The sequence below is a fragment of the Symsagittifera roscoffensis genome, chromosome 9 (genome assembly GCF_963678635.1).
Source record: "Symsagittifera roscoffensis chromosome 9, txSymRosc1.1, whole genome shotgun sequence".
NCBI classification, from domain to species: Eukaryota; Metazoa; Xenacoelomorpha; order Acoela; family Convolutidae; genus Symsagittifera; species Symsagittifera roscoffensis.
In genome coordinates, this window is record NC_087070.1 from 34,869,424 (window position 1) to 34,886,163 (window position 16,740).

General features: G+C 33.7%; 1 protein-coding gene across 1 annotated transcript in view; it reads left to right on the plus strand.

Annotated features, from left to right (window-relative positions):
- The window catches only part of LOC134854535 (uncharacterized), a gene marked incomplete in the record, with an annotated part of 200,925 nt that extends 189,259 nt beyond the window's left edge, over positions 1–11,666 (plus strand). The window contains 3 exon segments of the mRNA XM_063870830.1: positions 5,690–5,814; positions 6,525–6,827; positions 11,007–11,666. Of these exon segments, the coding sequence (XP_063726900.1) occupies positions 5,690–5,814; positions 6,525–6,827; positions 11,007–11,342 (764 nt within the window).
- Positions 11,667–16,740: the final 5,074 nt, after the last annotated feature.

The window sequence follows — 16,740 nt, forward strand, 5'->3', positions numbered from 1 at the left end:
CAGAATGGTTAGTTGTTCGAAATATTCTATTAGCCTTGGGTCGTTAATAAGGGTTGGAGAGTAAATCGACGTTTGAGGTCGTTAGACAGATTTTTTACTAGGAATTTGGGAGAACAAAATTGTTCTGATTGATCCAAGGAAAGCCTTGATGATCAAATATTTTGAAAATGAATTAAAATTTAGAATGAAATTTACAATTAAAGACCCAAGAGTATTCTTGATAATCTGGTTGAGGGAAAAATTAGAATTTTACAAAATAAGGATAAGCCTTGATAATACTTAATTGGAAGATTTAAATTTATTGAAAAACCCTGAATTAAGATTTGATTTAAAAGTTAGAGATATAAATAATACGATTTTCTAGTTGATTCTGTTATTTTTCAGATGAAGAAACAAAAAGGCATTAGCAATGAAAGGGTGGGGATGCAAGTCCTTGAGAAGCAAGAAATTGCGTATAAGATTGATAAAACTTTGAAACAAGTACTAACTAATTTGTATATTTTGTATTTACTAAATTGTAATTTTAAAAACGTTTTGAAATTACTGCTGATTTCATGAAAGGAACGACTTAGGTATCTTTTTATTAGTCGCTATAAAAGTTATGGCTATTATCACTCGCTTTTATGTTCATTAAGAAGTATATGATTTTGAAATACATCTTAATGCTCCAAAAAAAATTTATTTTATAGGAGAATGAAAATTTACTGATTTGAGAATTTTGAAGAGAGTTTATCGATGCAGTTTGCGTCGTTTCACAATATAGAAGCTTGGTCTGCTGTTCGAGTTTTGACCTGGTGTTTGCCTTATCGTTTGAAGCAAGAGAGTAGACGTATTGAAGTTTTCTATACTATCAAATTTTCTATACTATCTAACATTTTGCATTGTTTTGTGGATCTTATTTCTATTTTAAAATAGCTAAACCTAAGTTTGTTAAGAGGTCTTGTTCGGGACTATTGGTCGCACCAGATGAGTTTATGTCCGGGGTGGCTCACTCATAGAGTATTTTCAGATAAGGTACACCGTCCGTTCGTCGCGCTATCTTTTTTTCGGCCTGATAGATTCGTGCAACTTCTTAGTCTAATACTAATCTTAATCATACTCTTATATCTCCTAGTCACAATAGATCCAGTGTAAACTGGATTTTGCGACTTAGTTGTTAGGAACTGTCTTGAAGGAGAATGACTGTAATCTAAGTTATATTTATTTTCTTCTGTTGCTAAAATTATGAATAGTTTCAGCGTTACAAATAATTGTATGTGTTAGTTTTGGATCAAGAATGGTTAGTTAGAAATATTTTATAGAGATAGTTTTATCAAAAATATAATTGGAGACAAGTACTAGTTTCAAACAGGCTCCAGAAGTGCGCGCCAAAAAATTGTAATTTGTTTGTTCAAAATTTTCCAAAAATTGCCTAAAAACGCCTTCTTTGGCCTGTTTTTTCAAAACTTGGTCAGAAGTAATTTTGGTCCACGGCTCAGAAATTTTGGTCATAAGGGGTCTTCAGAGTGATTTAAGAGAGCTCAGAAATCAATTTGATTGACCAAAAAAGCCGACAAAACTTTCTAAACTTTTTGAAAATCCGCCCCCCCTCCACCTCTAGAAAATCTTAGATCCACCCCTGGAGGTGGAGGGGGGAGGGGTGGATCTAAGATTTTCTAGAAGTGGAGGGGGGCGCGGATTTTCAAAAAGTGGAAGGGTGGGGAGCGGAATTTTGTCAATCTTTTTTTTAGCTTGATCAAATTGATTTTCCGAGCTCTCTCAAAGCACTAAAAAGAGTGGTACAGTTTTTCAAAACTGTCACAACTCGAAAACTATTATTTTTTACCGTTTTTTAATAGCAAATTAAGACCAAATTTTTTCAAGGATTTTTCTGTCGAAGACATTTTTCAAAGCTGCATCTAGATAATCAGCATGAACAAAAGCGTGTCGAAGGAGCGGGATTTTCTTGAAATATGTTTTTCTTGAAGTTTTACAAAAAGATCTACACTTTTTCAAATTTTATAGCTTTCCCTTTTGATGGCCAGCAATAAAAATACTTTAGAAGAACATCAGAAATCACGTGTTGGCGAAAATATTTTTTCAAAAACAAAAATATTGAACTGGGTAGTAAACAAGAGAGTGTTAAAACACATTTCAAATTGTGTCTCATCCTTATCAACGAACTTCGGATTTTTGAATTATTTTGACCTGTTCCTGTTTTTTTTCGAAATTTTTCCGTCGGCGCAGAAAATTTGGCCTAAAATTTTTGAAACTTTAATATTTTTGAGAATCCGCCCCCACCCCTCGAGAAAATCCTACATCCGGCCCTGCTTTGAACAAAACTACTGTTACGCTATTTATCAGAAAACTCAACAATTTTGTGTTTTTGAAGCATCTGATTTGAGGGATTTTTTTGTTTTCTCCAGTAAGCGACGTTTTTTGAAATAATTCTTTGCTGACTTCAAATCATCATCATGTGAATCACCTCATAAAGTTTGTGAATTTCAAAACTTTTGCTATGACTTTGCAGTAGTTAGAACATAGTTGAAAGATGCGCGAGGGAAAAAGAGCCCACCCTGAGGGCACGAAGTACCCGATGGCGGCTCTTATGCCTGAGGCCATCTTAAACTATGTTCTAACTGTTAAAGAGTATGTTTTTGCTCTTTCTGAGGGAAAGATGGCGGAAAATTGTGAAAGAGCCCGGAAAACTGTAAAAGAGCTCGAAAAAGTGCGCGAACCTATGCAAGTGTTTCTTTTTTCATTCATGTGTTCTAATATCTCATTTTTCATTGATGCCTTGTCGTGAAAGAACATGTGTGAAAGAGCAAAAACTTACTTTTCGAAAGTTATCTATTTGTTTGTATGATCAATTGTCTCTCGTTTTTTTTCGGTGACCTTTTTGCCCATTTAATTAAGTTGCGCGGTTGTATTGGTTTGTATAATAAAAAGCTGGTTTCCTCTTTTTTCTTTCTTTTTTTGGATGATCGAATTGTTTGATTTCATATAGTTATTTGATTGGAAAAAAAAACGTTTTTCCGATCTTCTAACTACCATATCAAGATCACATCATAGTTTCTCGAGGATGTTAGAAAAAACTATACGATAATTCTCTTGCTTCAATTTTGTTTCTTCGACTAGAAAAGATTGTTTATGTACACTTAGCTTCTTTTTTGTATTTTTTACCCTGAAATCTTTTCTATTTAAATTAAATAGCAATCAATAGCAATCACTAACTACAATATATTTTCATAATTTAAACTAAGTTTAACATTGCTTTGCCCTAATGTTTTTCCGGAAAAACAAAAAATGGGTTTAACCTAAAAGAAAACACTGTTCTTTGGCTGTTAATTTTTTGATTGTTTCTAATTCATTTCTTTAATTTCAAATACAAACAAACTTACGCCAAACGTTTACCATGTCCTGAAGACTTTTTATTGCTCTCATGCTTTGCGGCATTCACGCAATTTTGGGTAGTCTCATCCTCCATTTTGTCTATATCCACAACATAACTGAATCTCACATGTTGAAATCTACTAGCACTCATAGTTTGTTTCATAAAGAAATAGAAGCAAACAGTTAACCCAAGTTATATCAAAATGTTCAGATTAATTCAATTTTTTATCTTTGACTAACTGGCTTTTTTCACGCCTGGAGAACATCGTGATCAGAGACTGGCCTCCAAGCTTAATTCATACATTTCAATCAACTAGTTTTACATCACTTGTGGTGTTAAATCAAACTAAGAAACATAATGACCCACAAACATTTCTTTTGACAAATTTCTTCTGGATTTTGTCTTTGCTTTTGGCTCAGAAGGCGTCTATTTACGTTTTCGTGGCTTGCTTACTGGTCAGTCGTCAAAAGTTGAAGATTATCTAACACTGGTAGCTGTGTTTCTGGACTCACTTTTTGATATTAATTGAATTTTCTTCAGTTTTTTTATCCTTGCTGTTTCAGTCTTATTTTCTAATTCATAGCTTGCAAGGTTACCCTTGCATTGTATCGAACGGTTGCATAGCTCCGCTCTGCATGTGTGTTTGTTTTAACGGGGAGCGGTGGTGAGTGGTTACGTCTCCTCCTCTCAATCGAAAGGTCGGATCTTCGAGGCCGAACATGATCCGTGCTTGTTGCTTGAGGGCGAGGCAACATTATCCAGCCCAGAAAAAGAACCTAGATGCATGTAGATCTTAAATAGGGGCACAACAGCGGTTCACCGTAAAGAATAGAAATCCTAGTACCTTGTGCATTAACCGTCTCAACTAAATTGCATTCTTGCGAACTTTCTTATTTCGAATGCAAGTAGTTTATGCTTACAATAAATTATAAAATTTGGCTTGAAGCATAAATTTAAAATTATGTCTTGAAAACAAGAAGAGTTTTGGCGTCGATTGTACGAAACATTGTTTGAGTTTGAAAACAATTTTTTAGAAAACATTTTTGTAAAGTGAACAATTACTCTGACTTTATTGAACGTACAATTATCATATTGATGTGACGATACAACGACATCGATTATTTACGTATAAATCAGGATAAAGCTGAGTTAAAACAAAACTGTTTTTCAACAAGTCGATAAATTTCGACACCAGCAATGATTTTTGTTCAGTTTTACTCTTGGGGCCTTTTCATAACCAACTGAAAACTAAGATTAAACGTATGAGTGAATTTTAATTTGTGATTCGTCTGTTCTTCCAGACAAGTATCGTTACAACTTTGATTACTACAGATGAAACCTTTGTACAAAAAATGTACAAATAAAACAACTTTTTTGTATCGTGCCAAAAATGTTCAAAGAAAACATTTTTTGTATCGTGTCAAAAACCATTTTAAAAGCCAGACGATATGACATTTTCAAGCGCGAATGTTTCGACCAAGACCCACAATTAACATTAAAATTTAAAAATAATTGATGAATTGAAAAGATTTGGAAGGCAGGCATGCTCGTTTTGCAATGTTGAGCGTTGTGCAACAGACCGTTATAATTTTATTTAGGTATGAGTGCTAGATCATTTTTCAAGCAAGAAAAAATTGACCTTTTTATTAATTATATTTTGGGCTAGCCACTCGCGTTTTACAAAATCTTCTTTTTTGAACGTTTTCAACTCAATCACGATTGAAAAGTTTCCAATTGCTTCTTCGAAAGTTTTCAACTCAATCACGACTGAAAAGTTTCAAAATGGTGTTGTGCACGCATCTGAATTTTGCCTTGGGATTCTGGATTTTGATCAAGAAACACTCGAGTTTATAGTTTCCCCAGTTCTTTGTGGTCGCAGTAAGCTGACGTTTTTGAAGGTATTTATAATCGGAAGAGTTTGTGCAAGTTATAAAGCTAGCGAACACGATTTCTTGTTTTTGCTTTTTGTTTAAAGTTTAACCAATTGAACTTCTATCTGTTTTCTGTTTCACATCTATGCATTGTTATCATTTGCATCCCCCACCCCCTTTGAGTCTGTTTCTGAGCGACAAACCGTAACTGTTTTCCGAGGTCCATTTGGTTTCAAAAATGCTCAAAACGTAGTCTTATTCTAAGAATATTGTCTGCATTGAAGAAACTTATGCCAATTATTGTATTTTTGTGCTTTTGAAAGTTTCGAAATAGCTTACCTAAAAAAAGTCTCAACATTTTTTTTCCAAAAAAAAAAACAAAAAACAACCACCACCACCACCCCGTCCGAAAATTCGAGCGCAGGTCACAAAATGTTGTGCATAGGTGCTTACATCAATGTGTTTGTGGTGGCCCGTAAGACCCTAGCAGGACATCAGTACTCTCGCACGGGCGGCACCCTCCAGTTGGACCAGGGCGCCAACTGCCGATCAAACGGGAAGGAACAAAAGGTAAGCATTCAAACTGAGAAAGGGGAAGAGCTTCATGACAGAACAGATAGCACCCCCCAAAAACAGCACAAAAATTTCATATGATCCAAATTTATTCAAGGCTTAGAATATGAAAGCACTTTTCAAGTCAATTTAACTCAATTTACGTTTAAACATGTTTTCCATAATTGAAGACAGTATTTGACTGACTTGTCAGAGGTCAGAGACTGAAAAAAAAACAGATGAAAAAAAAATCGTAAAAAGTTTTTGATTCATTTATTTTCCAATTTATACCAAGTTTTAATTTAGTTAAACTTTCGAATGAAAAATGAGTTGAAAAATTGAATAGAATTCGAATTTTGCCTGAAAGACTAGTAAGGCTTTTTATTATGATTGTGCTCTATATATAAATATAATGCAACTATTCAGCAAGAAGCCAAGAAAAAATTGAAACTTTTGTCTTGGCTTAATAGACGCACTATAACCATAACATGGCAAAATACGAGATTGCAATCTATTATAATTGATTTTAAGAGATTTTCTTCAAAAAAATAATGAAATCTAAACGATTATAATGTTATTATAATGGATTATAAATCGTTTTAATATCTAAGTTTGGCATTTAAAATTTATTATAATATTTATTACAAAAGGGCTATTATAATTGTAATTAAGTTGATTAAATTAATGTTTATTTTCTTGATTATTTTTACTGAGTGCGCATTTTTCAGGTCAAACTGAGCCGAGAATCGCTTGGCAGCTCACACGCAATTTGCACGTCAACTATAGACGCGGACGATCTTCAGTACAATCAGGAAGATTCACACGACAAAGACCTCACAATTAAGCCGAACGAACCCGAGAGTTGCCGCATTTCCGACGCAAGTTGTCGCGATAAAGGTCGGAAGGTAGTTTTGGGTGGGGGCTCAAAAGCGAAGATCGAGCAGAAGAAGAAACGAAATAAAGACGAAGAAGGTTTACAAAACAGCGAAAAAGATCATGAAAGTGATAGTGAATCTTCTTCAGACAAGCAGGTGAGTTTTTGGCGTTGAAGTTAAGCTTTTGGAACAATCCCCACCCTTCCTAATAAGTCTTGTATCTATAAAACTCATTTAATACCCAATTTTCTTTATTAATTGTATTAGTTGTTTTGTTTTATTAATTGTATTAGTTTTTTTCAAATTATCAAATTATTGTAGTTTTTTCTGCGCGATGTGATAAAAGGATTTGACCTAAATGTATAATTTAGGCATATTCGACAGTTATAGTAACTTAAGCAAACAAGACAACAGTTTTTGAAGAAAAATAACTAGAAAAACAAACAAATCAAAAGAAAAAATTCGTTTTAAATTTTTTTGCAGAAGTTTTTTGAATTTTCGAAGCTTTTGATTCCCCGAATGGCATCAAAAATCTCCAAAAACTAATTTTACTTGAGTAAAATTAAAAATAAGCATAAACAAGCTATTGTAAACGGCTGAAATTAAGCATAAAAAAGCATGCTCACTCGCTTTACTTGCTCGAACTTAGACGAAAAATCAAAAATTTCAAACCAGTTTTTCTCGACTCTGGAAAAACTCAAAAAGAAAAAGAAAAAACTAAGAACACTGTCTTTGCTTGGTTGTCTGCAAAATGTGAGGATAGTTCGTTTGTGTTTGAGGTCTTTGGGTTCTGCAAAAACGGTTCAAAAATTCCACAAAAAGCGCAGGCGAGAGCCAAATAATCAGTTAGGAGGCCTACTGGTTTAGACTTAAGTCCCTACAGTTCTATAGCTATGAAAATAGCTAGTAGTTCTGACTTTCGAAAAAAGTGACCAAAAATTTGTACTCCGGGTGGGTCTTTTTCTCCATACACATCTTGACTTTGTAACTGCCCCCTTTTGACAAAATTTTTTATATAATTCGAAAGATATTGTTATCCTGAGCTCCAATTTAAAAAGATGTTTCACTTATGTTCATTTTTTGGAAAGTAAAGGGGTTTGAAGATTATGGGGGTTTAAAGTTCAAACCATCATAGAAACTGTTCCAGTTTGAAGTGAGGCACACTATTTGGTCAATTAAAAATATTTAAAAATTTGCCAAAATGCAAAAAATATTTCACCTAAGCTGTACAAAAAGGTTGGGGTGATGATTTCAAAAAATTTAAAATTTAAAAACAAGACTACAAGATAGACCTTAAAACGCAGTCTTCGTCCTGTTACGAGCAGTGTTGTATGAGTTTTATTTTAGCCAAATTCATCTAAGATAGCTTACTATGTCTTTTGTTGCTGCAGAAACAGAACGATTATTATGAGACAAAAAACTATCAGCTCTGAAACTGGGGAAAAATCACATTTTTCGCCGGCTACTTATCTCAGTACAAGTTACATTCACACTTAAAAACAGAAGCAATAACGCTGCTAATTTTTTTGTGGTAAAATGATTGCGTTTGCTTAATTATTTACTTGGCGACAAAATTTCCTGTTAAAAAGCGCTCAAAAAATATATATATTTTTGGAAAAATACAAAAAATGAGTGCGTTTTCAAGAACGTTTTCAAAAACTTTTGCATTATGCAAAATTTTCAATTATTTTAAATGCTTACTGTTCCGACTTTTGAAGAAAAAATGGAACAATTATGTTTGGTAAGGTTTTTTCATAAAATAAATTGTCAAATTTTCAACAAAACTTTTTTGAAAACATTTTTCACTATCCGAATTTTTCACCAATACAAGTGCAACTTGTATTAAGAAGTATGCGACAAAAAACTTTGAAGTGAGAGACAAGCAATGGCTCTTTTTAAGGCGCTACGGCGCGCCAAAGACATCATACTTACTTTAAATAGCTTGTAGGGGGATGTAATCAAGAACTTGTTTAAGCAACAAATTCAAACTACAATTTTTTTGAATACTTCAAAACAAACTATTCAGCAAAAAACAATTATAATTGAGAATACAGTGTAGACGGAATTCTAAGGGCTTTGCCCCGATATACGAGCAGTCTTCTTTGTTTCCTATTAGTGGTTGTAACAGTTTCAATTCAATACTGCTCCTGCTAGTTTAGCATTGAACTTATTATTTTTCGAAAATTAAAAAAAAACTTATTTTATTTTTTATAACTTTTTTAAATGTATTTTTATAACCTTAATTGAACCAATTGTTATTGAATATTTGACATTGTCAATCAGATCAATTGCTGGCCGACACGCAGAAAAATATTTACAAATTCGTTCGAGTTTTTTAACCCAGGATGAACAAAAAGAAAATCCTGTGAAACTATGTTCAAATAAAGAACAACAGTTTTATCAAGATGACGCTCTGAATGTTCCGACTGCGTTTTAGTTTCTATAGAAAAGTGTTCAATTTTTACAAAAACGATGGAAATTTGAAGAAAAAAATTACTTGAAAAACTAAAATTATTTAAATAGATTTTTTAAAAATCATCTCGCTTCACGCTATTTAAAATAAACAAGAAAGAAACGTAAAAATTAGAATAAATGATACGCCTAAATTCAATTTGGGATTAATCTTAAGCACCTTAATTGCCGCTTACGAGTTAATAAAACGAAATAAATTATCAAGCGTTAATTATCCCAAGCTGGCCAAATTGGCAATCTTTACGCCCCCATAACCTAACGAAAAATGTTTACAGATAAATTAACTTTTTACTTTTCAGCTCAGGGCACCAATACTTTTCAAATGGTATTTAAAAAAATTTCAGCCAAAATGGCAAGTTGCAAAGTCGAAATTGTTCTGGAGAAAAATCACCAGAGCGCAACTATTCCGCCATTTTTGTCGTCAAAAATAATGAATAAAAGTGCTCTGATTGATAGAATAATTTAAATTTTTTCATTTTTAGAAATTGAATATACGAGAAAAAGTGTTGGGCTCTTTTCCAGTCCCCCCTTTCAAATTCAATTTTGAAAGCTTATTTAACGTTATCATAAAGCAATGATTTTTGGCGTGGTGAACAATTAAATCGATAACTGTGAACAACAGATTTGTTTTTCATACTTTACAGCGTAACATCACGCACTTAGCCGTAATAATACGTAAAACAAACATAAACTCGGTACTTTGAAAGGGGGAAAACTGGAAAAAAGCCAAGTGTTTATCTGCAAAAAAATTAGGGTGCATGAAGACATATATTTTTGACCATCTAACATAATTAGATTTTTTGCGCAATTTTTGGAGCGGAACTTCTTTGTTGGGCACGTGTTCTCAGAACATAACTTAAGAGATAAAAGAATTGTGAGATAGAAGTAGAGTTTTTGTCTTTTTGACATGTAGAAATTCCTTTTTCTATGAATTGTTCCCTGTATTTTCAAAATTCTTAATTTCTTGGGGCCAGTTGCGTATGCGATACCCGGGCGTATCCTGTTAACATTTTGTAGGTAGTACCCCTGTTACACTTGGAAAATCTTCAGTTTTTCCCAGCTTAATGTGTTTATCAAAACAGTTTTTTTTTCTCAAAAACATGTTTTTGTTTATTTTCTAAGTTTATTGGTCAGTTTATTTTTTGGTCAGTTTTTGTTGGTCAGCTTATTTATTGGTCAATTTTTGTTGGTCAGTTTATTTCCGATGTGTTCCAGATTTTATTGTTGTTTTTTGAAAGCGTTCTCAATTTTTAGAAAATTCGCTTTTTCCAAAAGCTTCAATTTCGCAACTTTTGATCCACGCAACTTGCATACTGTCAAATATACTTACAAGAAACAGCTTCTTCCACATTGGAACCAACTCTGCACTGAGAGCATATCTGGTCATATTTTTTCTTATTTACAATTAAGGACAAATAATTGTGGTTAAATATGTGTTTGTTTTTGGAGCGAGCATTTTAAAATTTCTAAGGTTTTCCTTCAAAAATAGTTTAATTGGTTACCCGAAACTTCCTCGAAATAAAAAATGGCGATTTTTGGCGTTAAGCTGAATAATGTTATTAAGAATATCTTAGCAATTCGTGACAAGTGCGCTACAGAAAACAAGTTGAATAAAGAGGAGTTGAAGACACCTTCAGAACAGTTTCAAAGTCTCGGGGGAGGGGAAGGGGAAGGGGAGGGGAATTCGTCCACCGATCTAGGGAGTATTCAGTGGACAAATTACCTTCCCCTCCCCTTCTTCAAAAATTTTGCAATCTCGCCACTTTCACCCTTTCAGTTTCACCCTTTAGTACTATTTTAGGAAGGCCATTTTGCGATTTAGTCACTTTTTAGGAATATGTTTTGACTTGAATATGTTTTCAGGACGTTGTTGCCAAATCAGAACACCTGAGACGGATGAAGCGGGACCGAAATGTGCGGAAGCAGTGGCAGATCGCAATCACCCTTTTCCTCGTAACATTCGTGTTCATTCTATGCTACGCGCCCAGCGCTATTGTTGACTTGGGCTCGTGGCATGAAAAAATAGAGATGCCCAATTTCGGAATGAGGATAGAAGAAGTTCTGTTCTCGCTTCTCTGGTACAGTGTGCCCGCCAACCCCATCATATACGGGTTCACTTCGCCCCGATTCAGAAAAGAAACGCGCATGTTGATGAACAGGGCCAAGCTGTTCTCTTTCAACACTCAACATGCAATTTAGTTTTTTTATTATGGCTGGTTGATGTTATTCAAAAATCGTTCTTTATATATCCTAAGACAGCTTCGAAGCTTTCCAAAACTATCCTCTGCATTAGCAGAAACCGAAATTTCTGAAAATATTTATAGAACTTTGGAAATGCCTCGAAAAATAAGCACGCACACTTTCATGTTCTTTCTATATTTGTCAAAGATAATTAAATTGTCAGAAATTATTGTTGAAATAGTTAAAAAGTAGATATTTTGGAGTGAAATTTCATAGTTGTATTTGTTATTTCTTTCGAAGCCGCTAATCGATTCCTTTTTGGCGTCAGCTCTCCACTCAAAGTGCGTCTATTCCACATTCCCGCCCCCTTCCAAATAGGGCAAGGATGCATAAATCAATTTTCTTTTTAATATTTTCGTGATTTATCATGTAAAAATATCATGATGATATCTAATTTGAAGCTACCATTTTAATTTTGAAACTCTATGATCATTCCAATTTATGTTTTTAACATTAGCCCTTCTAAATTTTTGAGTTGAAATTAATCGGCTCAATTCGAGGCTTTCCACCCGTGGAATATTTTGTAGCGCTACAATTCCTCGCAACAATTCATAGCACCTGCTGTGAAATTTCAGGTTTTTTTGCTGGTCTTGTTCAATGTCAATTTGATGTCCTATGAACTGCGTAAAGATTTTTTTCTGTCGTAAGACTGAATTCAAATTACGAACTAAATTTTTCTATGAGTCAGGATAAGTCTAGAAACAATATCGATATCACCGCACACTGAGTTTATGTCATGCACTAGTGATGACCTTGGCCTTGGCTGGCATTACAACATATCAAAAATACATAGAGTGCCTGATTCACTGGCAACTGCAGCGCAGTCTAGAAAAATAATAATAATCATAATAACAATCATAATAATCATAATAATAGTAGGGCAGCAAATCAGCCATAATAACTTGTGAACGACTTCGTCTTAAACAACATTTTTTAAAATTTCGTACAAATTCTTATTTTAATTCGCAGCCTTGCGCAATAGACTTTTGCAAATTAAAATAAAACAAAATTCTGAGCCATTTTGTAATGTAGATTGGGCTAGGATTAGGCTTTTCGGGCAAAAACTCAATTGAGCACACAAAAATTTAAAAATCATAACTCATAAAATCATAAGCCCCACAGATTAGAAAGTAATTATCTTGCTTTGCGATTTTGTTGGCAGTGTCGACTTTTTTTAAATATATAAAACAAGAAAAAAATGACATTAAAAAAAAATAAAGAACATCTGATTGTTACGATTTTTGTAACGAAAGTAACGAAATGTTTGTGCTCGGGGTGTGTTTTTTTTTCTTCAGACAAATTTCGTCTTTTTAACTAGCAATTTTTGACGGATTTTTTTTACATCGTTCGAAAGGTATTGTTGTCCTGAACTCAAATTTGAAAAGATGTTTCACGTGCGATTATCATTTTTTAAAGTGATGAGGGTTTATAGATTGCCATTTTGGTCAAATTGGGACAATTAACGCGCGATAGATTCCGCACTATTTTTGCGAAAGCGAGGATTTAATCCGTCTTAGAAATTGTTCCAAATTGGTTAAAAGAAGCTTATTTGTCGTAATTGGTTTGTTAAAAGGAGCGAAATCTATCTTTGTGTACTTTTTAAGGCGTGTGGGGAATGATTTTCACAAAAAATCTCAAATTTTAGAAAAATAAGTTTTCATTTTACTTTATTTCATTTAGTTTCAATGTCAATTTGATGTCCTATGAAGTTCGTAAAGATTTTTTCTGTCTTAAGACTGAATTCAAATTACGAACTAAATTTTTCTATGAGTCAGGATAAGTCTAGAATCAATATCGATATCACCGCTAACTGAGTTTATGTCATCCACTAGTGAAGACCTTGGCATTGGCTGGCATTACAACATATCAATAATACATAGAGCGCCTGATTCACTGGCAGCTGCAGCGCAGTCTAGAAAAATCATAATAATCATAATAACAATCATAATAATTATAATAATAATAACCAGAATTGAATTAAACCCGCAAGGCGGGGATTAGTTGCTTGTAGTCATTGATAACAAAGTTAATAAAATAACCTTAAAAATCAAGACTCTAGATAAATCGAGTATTTAAATATTTGTAGTTTGTCAAACAATAACAGTTCCAAATTCTTTCTAAAGATTACAGGTTCTTGAAAAGGATCATAGCCAAGGCAAATTGTTTGATCTCGTGAGGGTGTTTGACATTAAATAAAACGGGGCAGCTGTAATCAGAGTTATATGACAACGGCGAATATGCCAACTTCTTCGTAAATTCACAAGCAGGGGCCGATCTAGGATTTTCTGAAGGGGGCGGGTTTTCAAAAATTTTCGAACATTTTGTCGACCGTTTTTTTAAGTCGACCAAATTGATTTTCTGAGCTCTTCTAAATCACTAAGAAGACCCTAGATTGGCCAAGTTTTCTAGGCCGCAGGCAATTTTTTTCAAGAAACAGGCGCAAAAGGCGTTTTTAGGCAATTTTTGGAAAATGCTGACCAAAAAATCGCATTTTTTTGGCGCGAGCTCCCACCTTAAAATTAGTATGATTTGGCGCTGAAAGTGCCTTTAGAGAAATTTTAGGGTCAGTCACCAAAAACGGATATCTCAAAAAAAAGCACCTCCCAAAATCTGCTGGTGTTCACAAGACAAAGAATTTGTGGTAGGGCAGCAAATCAGCCAGAATAACTTGTGAACGACTTAGTCTTAAACAACATTTTTTAAACTTTCGTACAAATTCTTATTTTAATTCGCAACATTGCGCAATAGACTTTTGCAAATAAAAATAAAACAAAATGCTGAGCCATTTTGTAATGTAGATTGGTCTAGGATTAGGCTTTTCGGGCAAAAACTTAATTAAGCACACAAAATTTTAAAATTCATAAGCCATAAAATCATAAGCCCCACAGATCAGAAAGTAATTACTTTGCTTTGGGATTTTGTAGGCAGTATCGACTTTTTTTATTATATAAAAGAAGAAAAAAAAATGACATTGCACAAAAAGAACCGCTGATTGTTACGATTTCATTAACGAAAGTAACGGAGTGTTTGAGCTCGGGTGGGTTTTTTTTTCTTCAGACAAATTTCGTCTTTTTAACTAGCAATTTTTGGCGAATTTTTTTTCGATCGTTCGAAAGGTATTGTTGCCCTGAACTCAAATTTGAAATAATGTTTAACCTGCGATCCTTTTTTTGAAAAGTTATGAGGGTTTATAGATTGCCATTTTGGTTAAATTGGGAGAATTAACACGCGATAGATTCCGCACTAATATTGCGTAAGCGGAGATTTAATCCGTCTTAGAAATTGATCCAAATTGGTTAAAAGAAGTTTAATTGTCGTAATTGATTTGTTAAAAGGAGCGAAATTTATCTTTATGCACTTTTTATGGCGTGTGGGGGGATGATTTTCATAAAAAATTTTAAATTTTAGAAAAAAAAGTTTTCATTTTACTTTTTTTCATTTAGTTTTTTTTTGTTATTGCTGCTCCATAGACCTAAAAAAAGGTAGTCGAAACATTCAGGGCTTGGCCCTGATACGAGCAGTCTTGTTAGTTTTGTCCTAAAATCCTACAAGTTAGGAAGAAATTGTTTTGCCAACAAATTAAACTTTGTTGATCTAAGCTTATTTCTAGAACTTGGCACAGAATGATAATAAAGGTGTACTATAAATTTTTCAATGGTTGATTTAAACTCCTAGCATGTTTTTGCGGCTAATCAAAGTTTGTCTTACCATGTGAAAACAAAAAAAGCTATGGCAGCACACTAAACCAATTTATTGCTTTTTAGGTTTGTACCGTTGCTTTTTAGGTTTGTACCGTTTTGCCTTAAAAAACCCAGGTAAGGAGGCAATTATCTTGTCCACAAGCTTAACTTCGAGATGTACCCACTAAATTGATCTCTAAAATTTTACAAAGAGGGATAGAAAAGTTTATCTTTGTGTTTGTGGCACAGAAAATTTGCATAAAAAAGTTTTCAGTGATTGGTTGAGGTTCTTAGCAAGTTTTGTTGGCAGATTTTATTTTGTCATATGATAGGAAAATAAATAATACTTACAAAAACTAAAATAAATTAAGAACTAGTCATAAAACTAAAATGCTGCTTGTTATTTTTGTAATTTGATATAAAGTCATTGCAATCAATTTGACAACAAAATAAAGTTCGAGAAATTCACATAGTCATATTAAAAAACGCGTGTTTGCTTATGGCTCAAAAACTTGTACTTCTAACTTTTCAGTAATGGCTGACACTCTTTGCATAATTTTTTGGCAGATTCAAACTTATCCAATCATTAAAAACAACAAAAAAATGACATCGCACAAAAAAAGATTGCCTATTTTGTTTTTGGATCAAGTTAACATCCTCCCCCTCCCCCAAATAGACCAAGTTAAGATCCCTCACCCCAGCGCTTAATTTAAATTAAATTTGCTGAGCGCTGCATGTAAAATGCTCGATTCTGATTGGCTGAAAAATCCCAACTTAGAACCAAGTTAACACCACCCCCCTCCCCCCTCCCCATTCCCCCCCCTACCCCCCCTCCCCCCTCCCCCCCTATCAATTTGAAATTAGAAGTCAATAACGTTTTCGTGATCTGTTCACTTTTGCTTCAATATTGAAGTTTGCCTTCACTTAACAAAACAGACGAAGTGGGCTGAAAATCACAAGTCAAACCGCGCACATCCCATTTGAGCGTGAATAAGTCTTGTTCCTGCAAATTCAACAATGAAATCAAATCACAAAAACTACAAGTGAAAACCATTGTTGATTTGCACTTGAAAAATCACCTGTAAATAACGCGCACAAAATTTTTCGCGTTCGGTTTTTTGAGTGCAATAGATTTTTCAAGCTGAGTTGGCTTAAATTTTTTCGTTTGTTGTTTGATTTCATCAACAGCATATGCACAAATTATTTTCTGCAAAAAGATTGCTTAGAATCCGCCGCCAAATGGTTAAAAGTCTCTACGATTGATTCGCTTTACTTCAAAAAATGTTCGCGCTGACCACTTTTTAAAAATAGATTCGGGTGTAATGCTGCACTTAGTACGCAAGGACTCAAAAAGTCAGCAAAAAACGAAAATCAACTCAAATAATAACTAAACCACATCCCACAAAGCGAATTACCTGTGTGCGTTACTGCTCTACTTCGTATTTAAAGATGCTGTAATATCAATGCTGTAATACCAAAGATGCTGTAATGCAACGCGGTTTTTGAAATAGTTTTAATATTAGACAAAACAAAACTGATGACAAACCTTGATCATAGAATTTAGCAAAATTATTATGATGCAATATGTTTGGCGAAACCCTCGACCAAAACTTTTTCCAAAAACGGATTTTTTTAGCTTTTTCATTCTATCTAAGATTCAGCTTAAGTTACTGGTT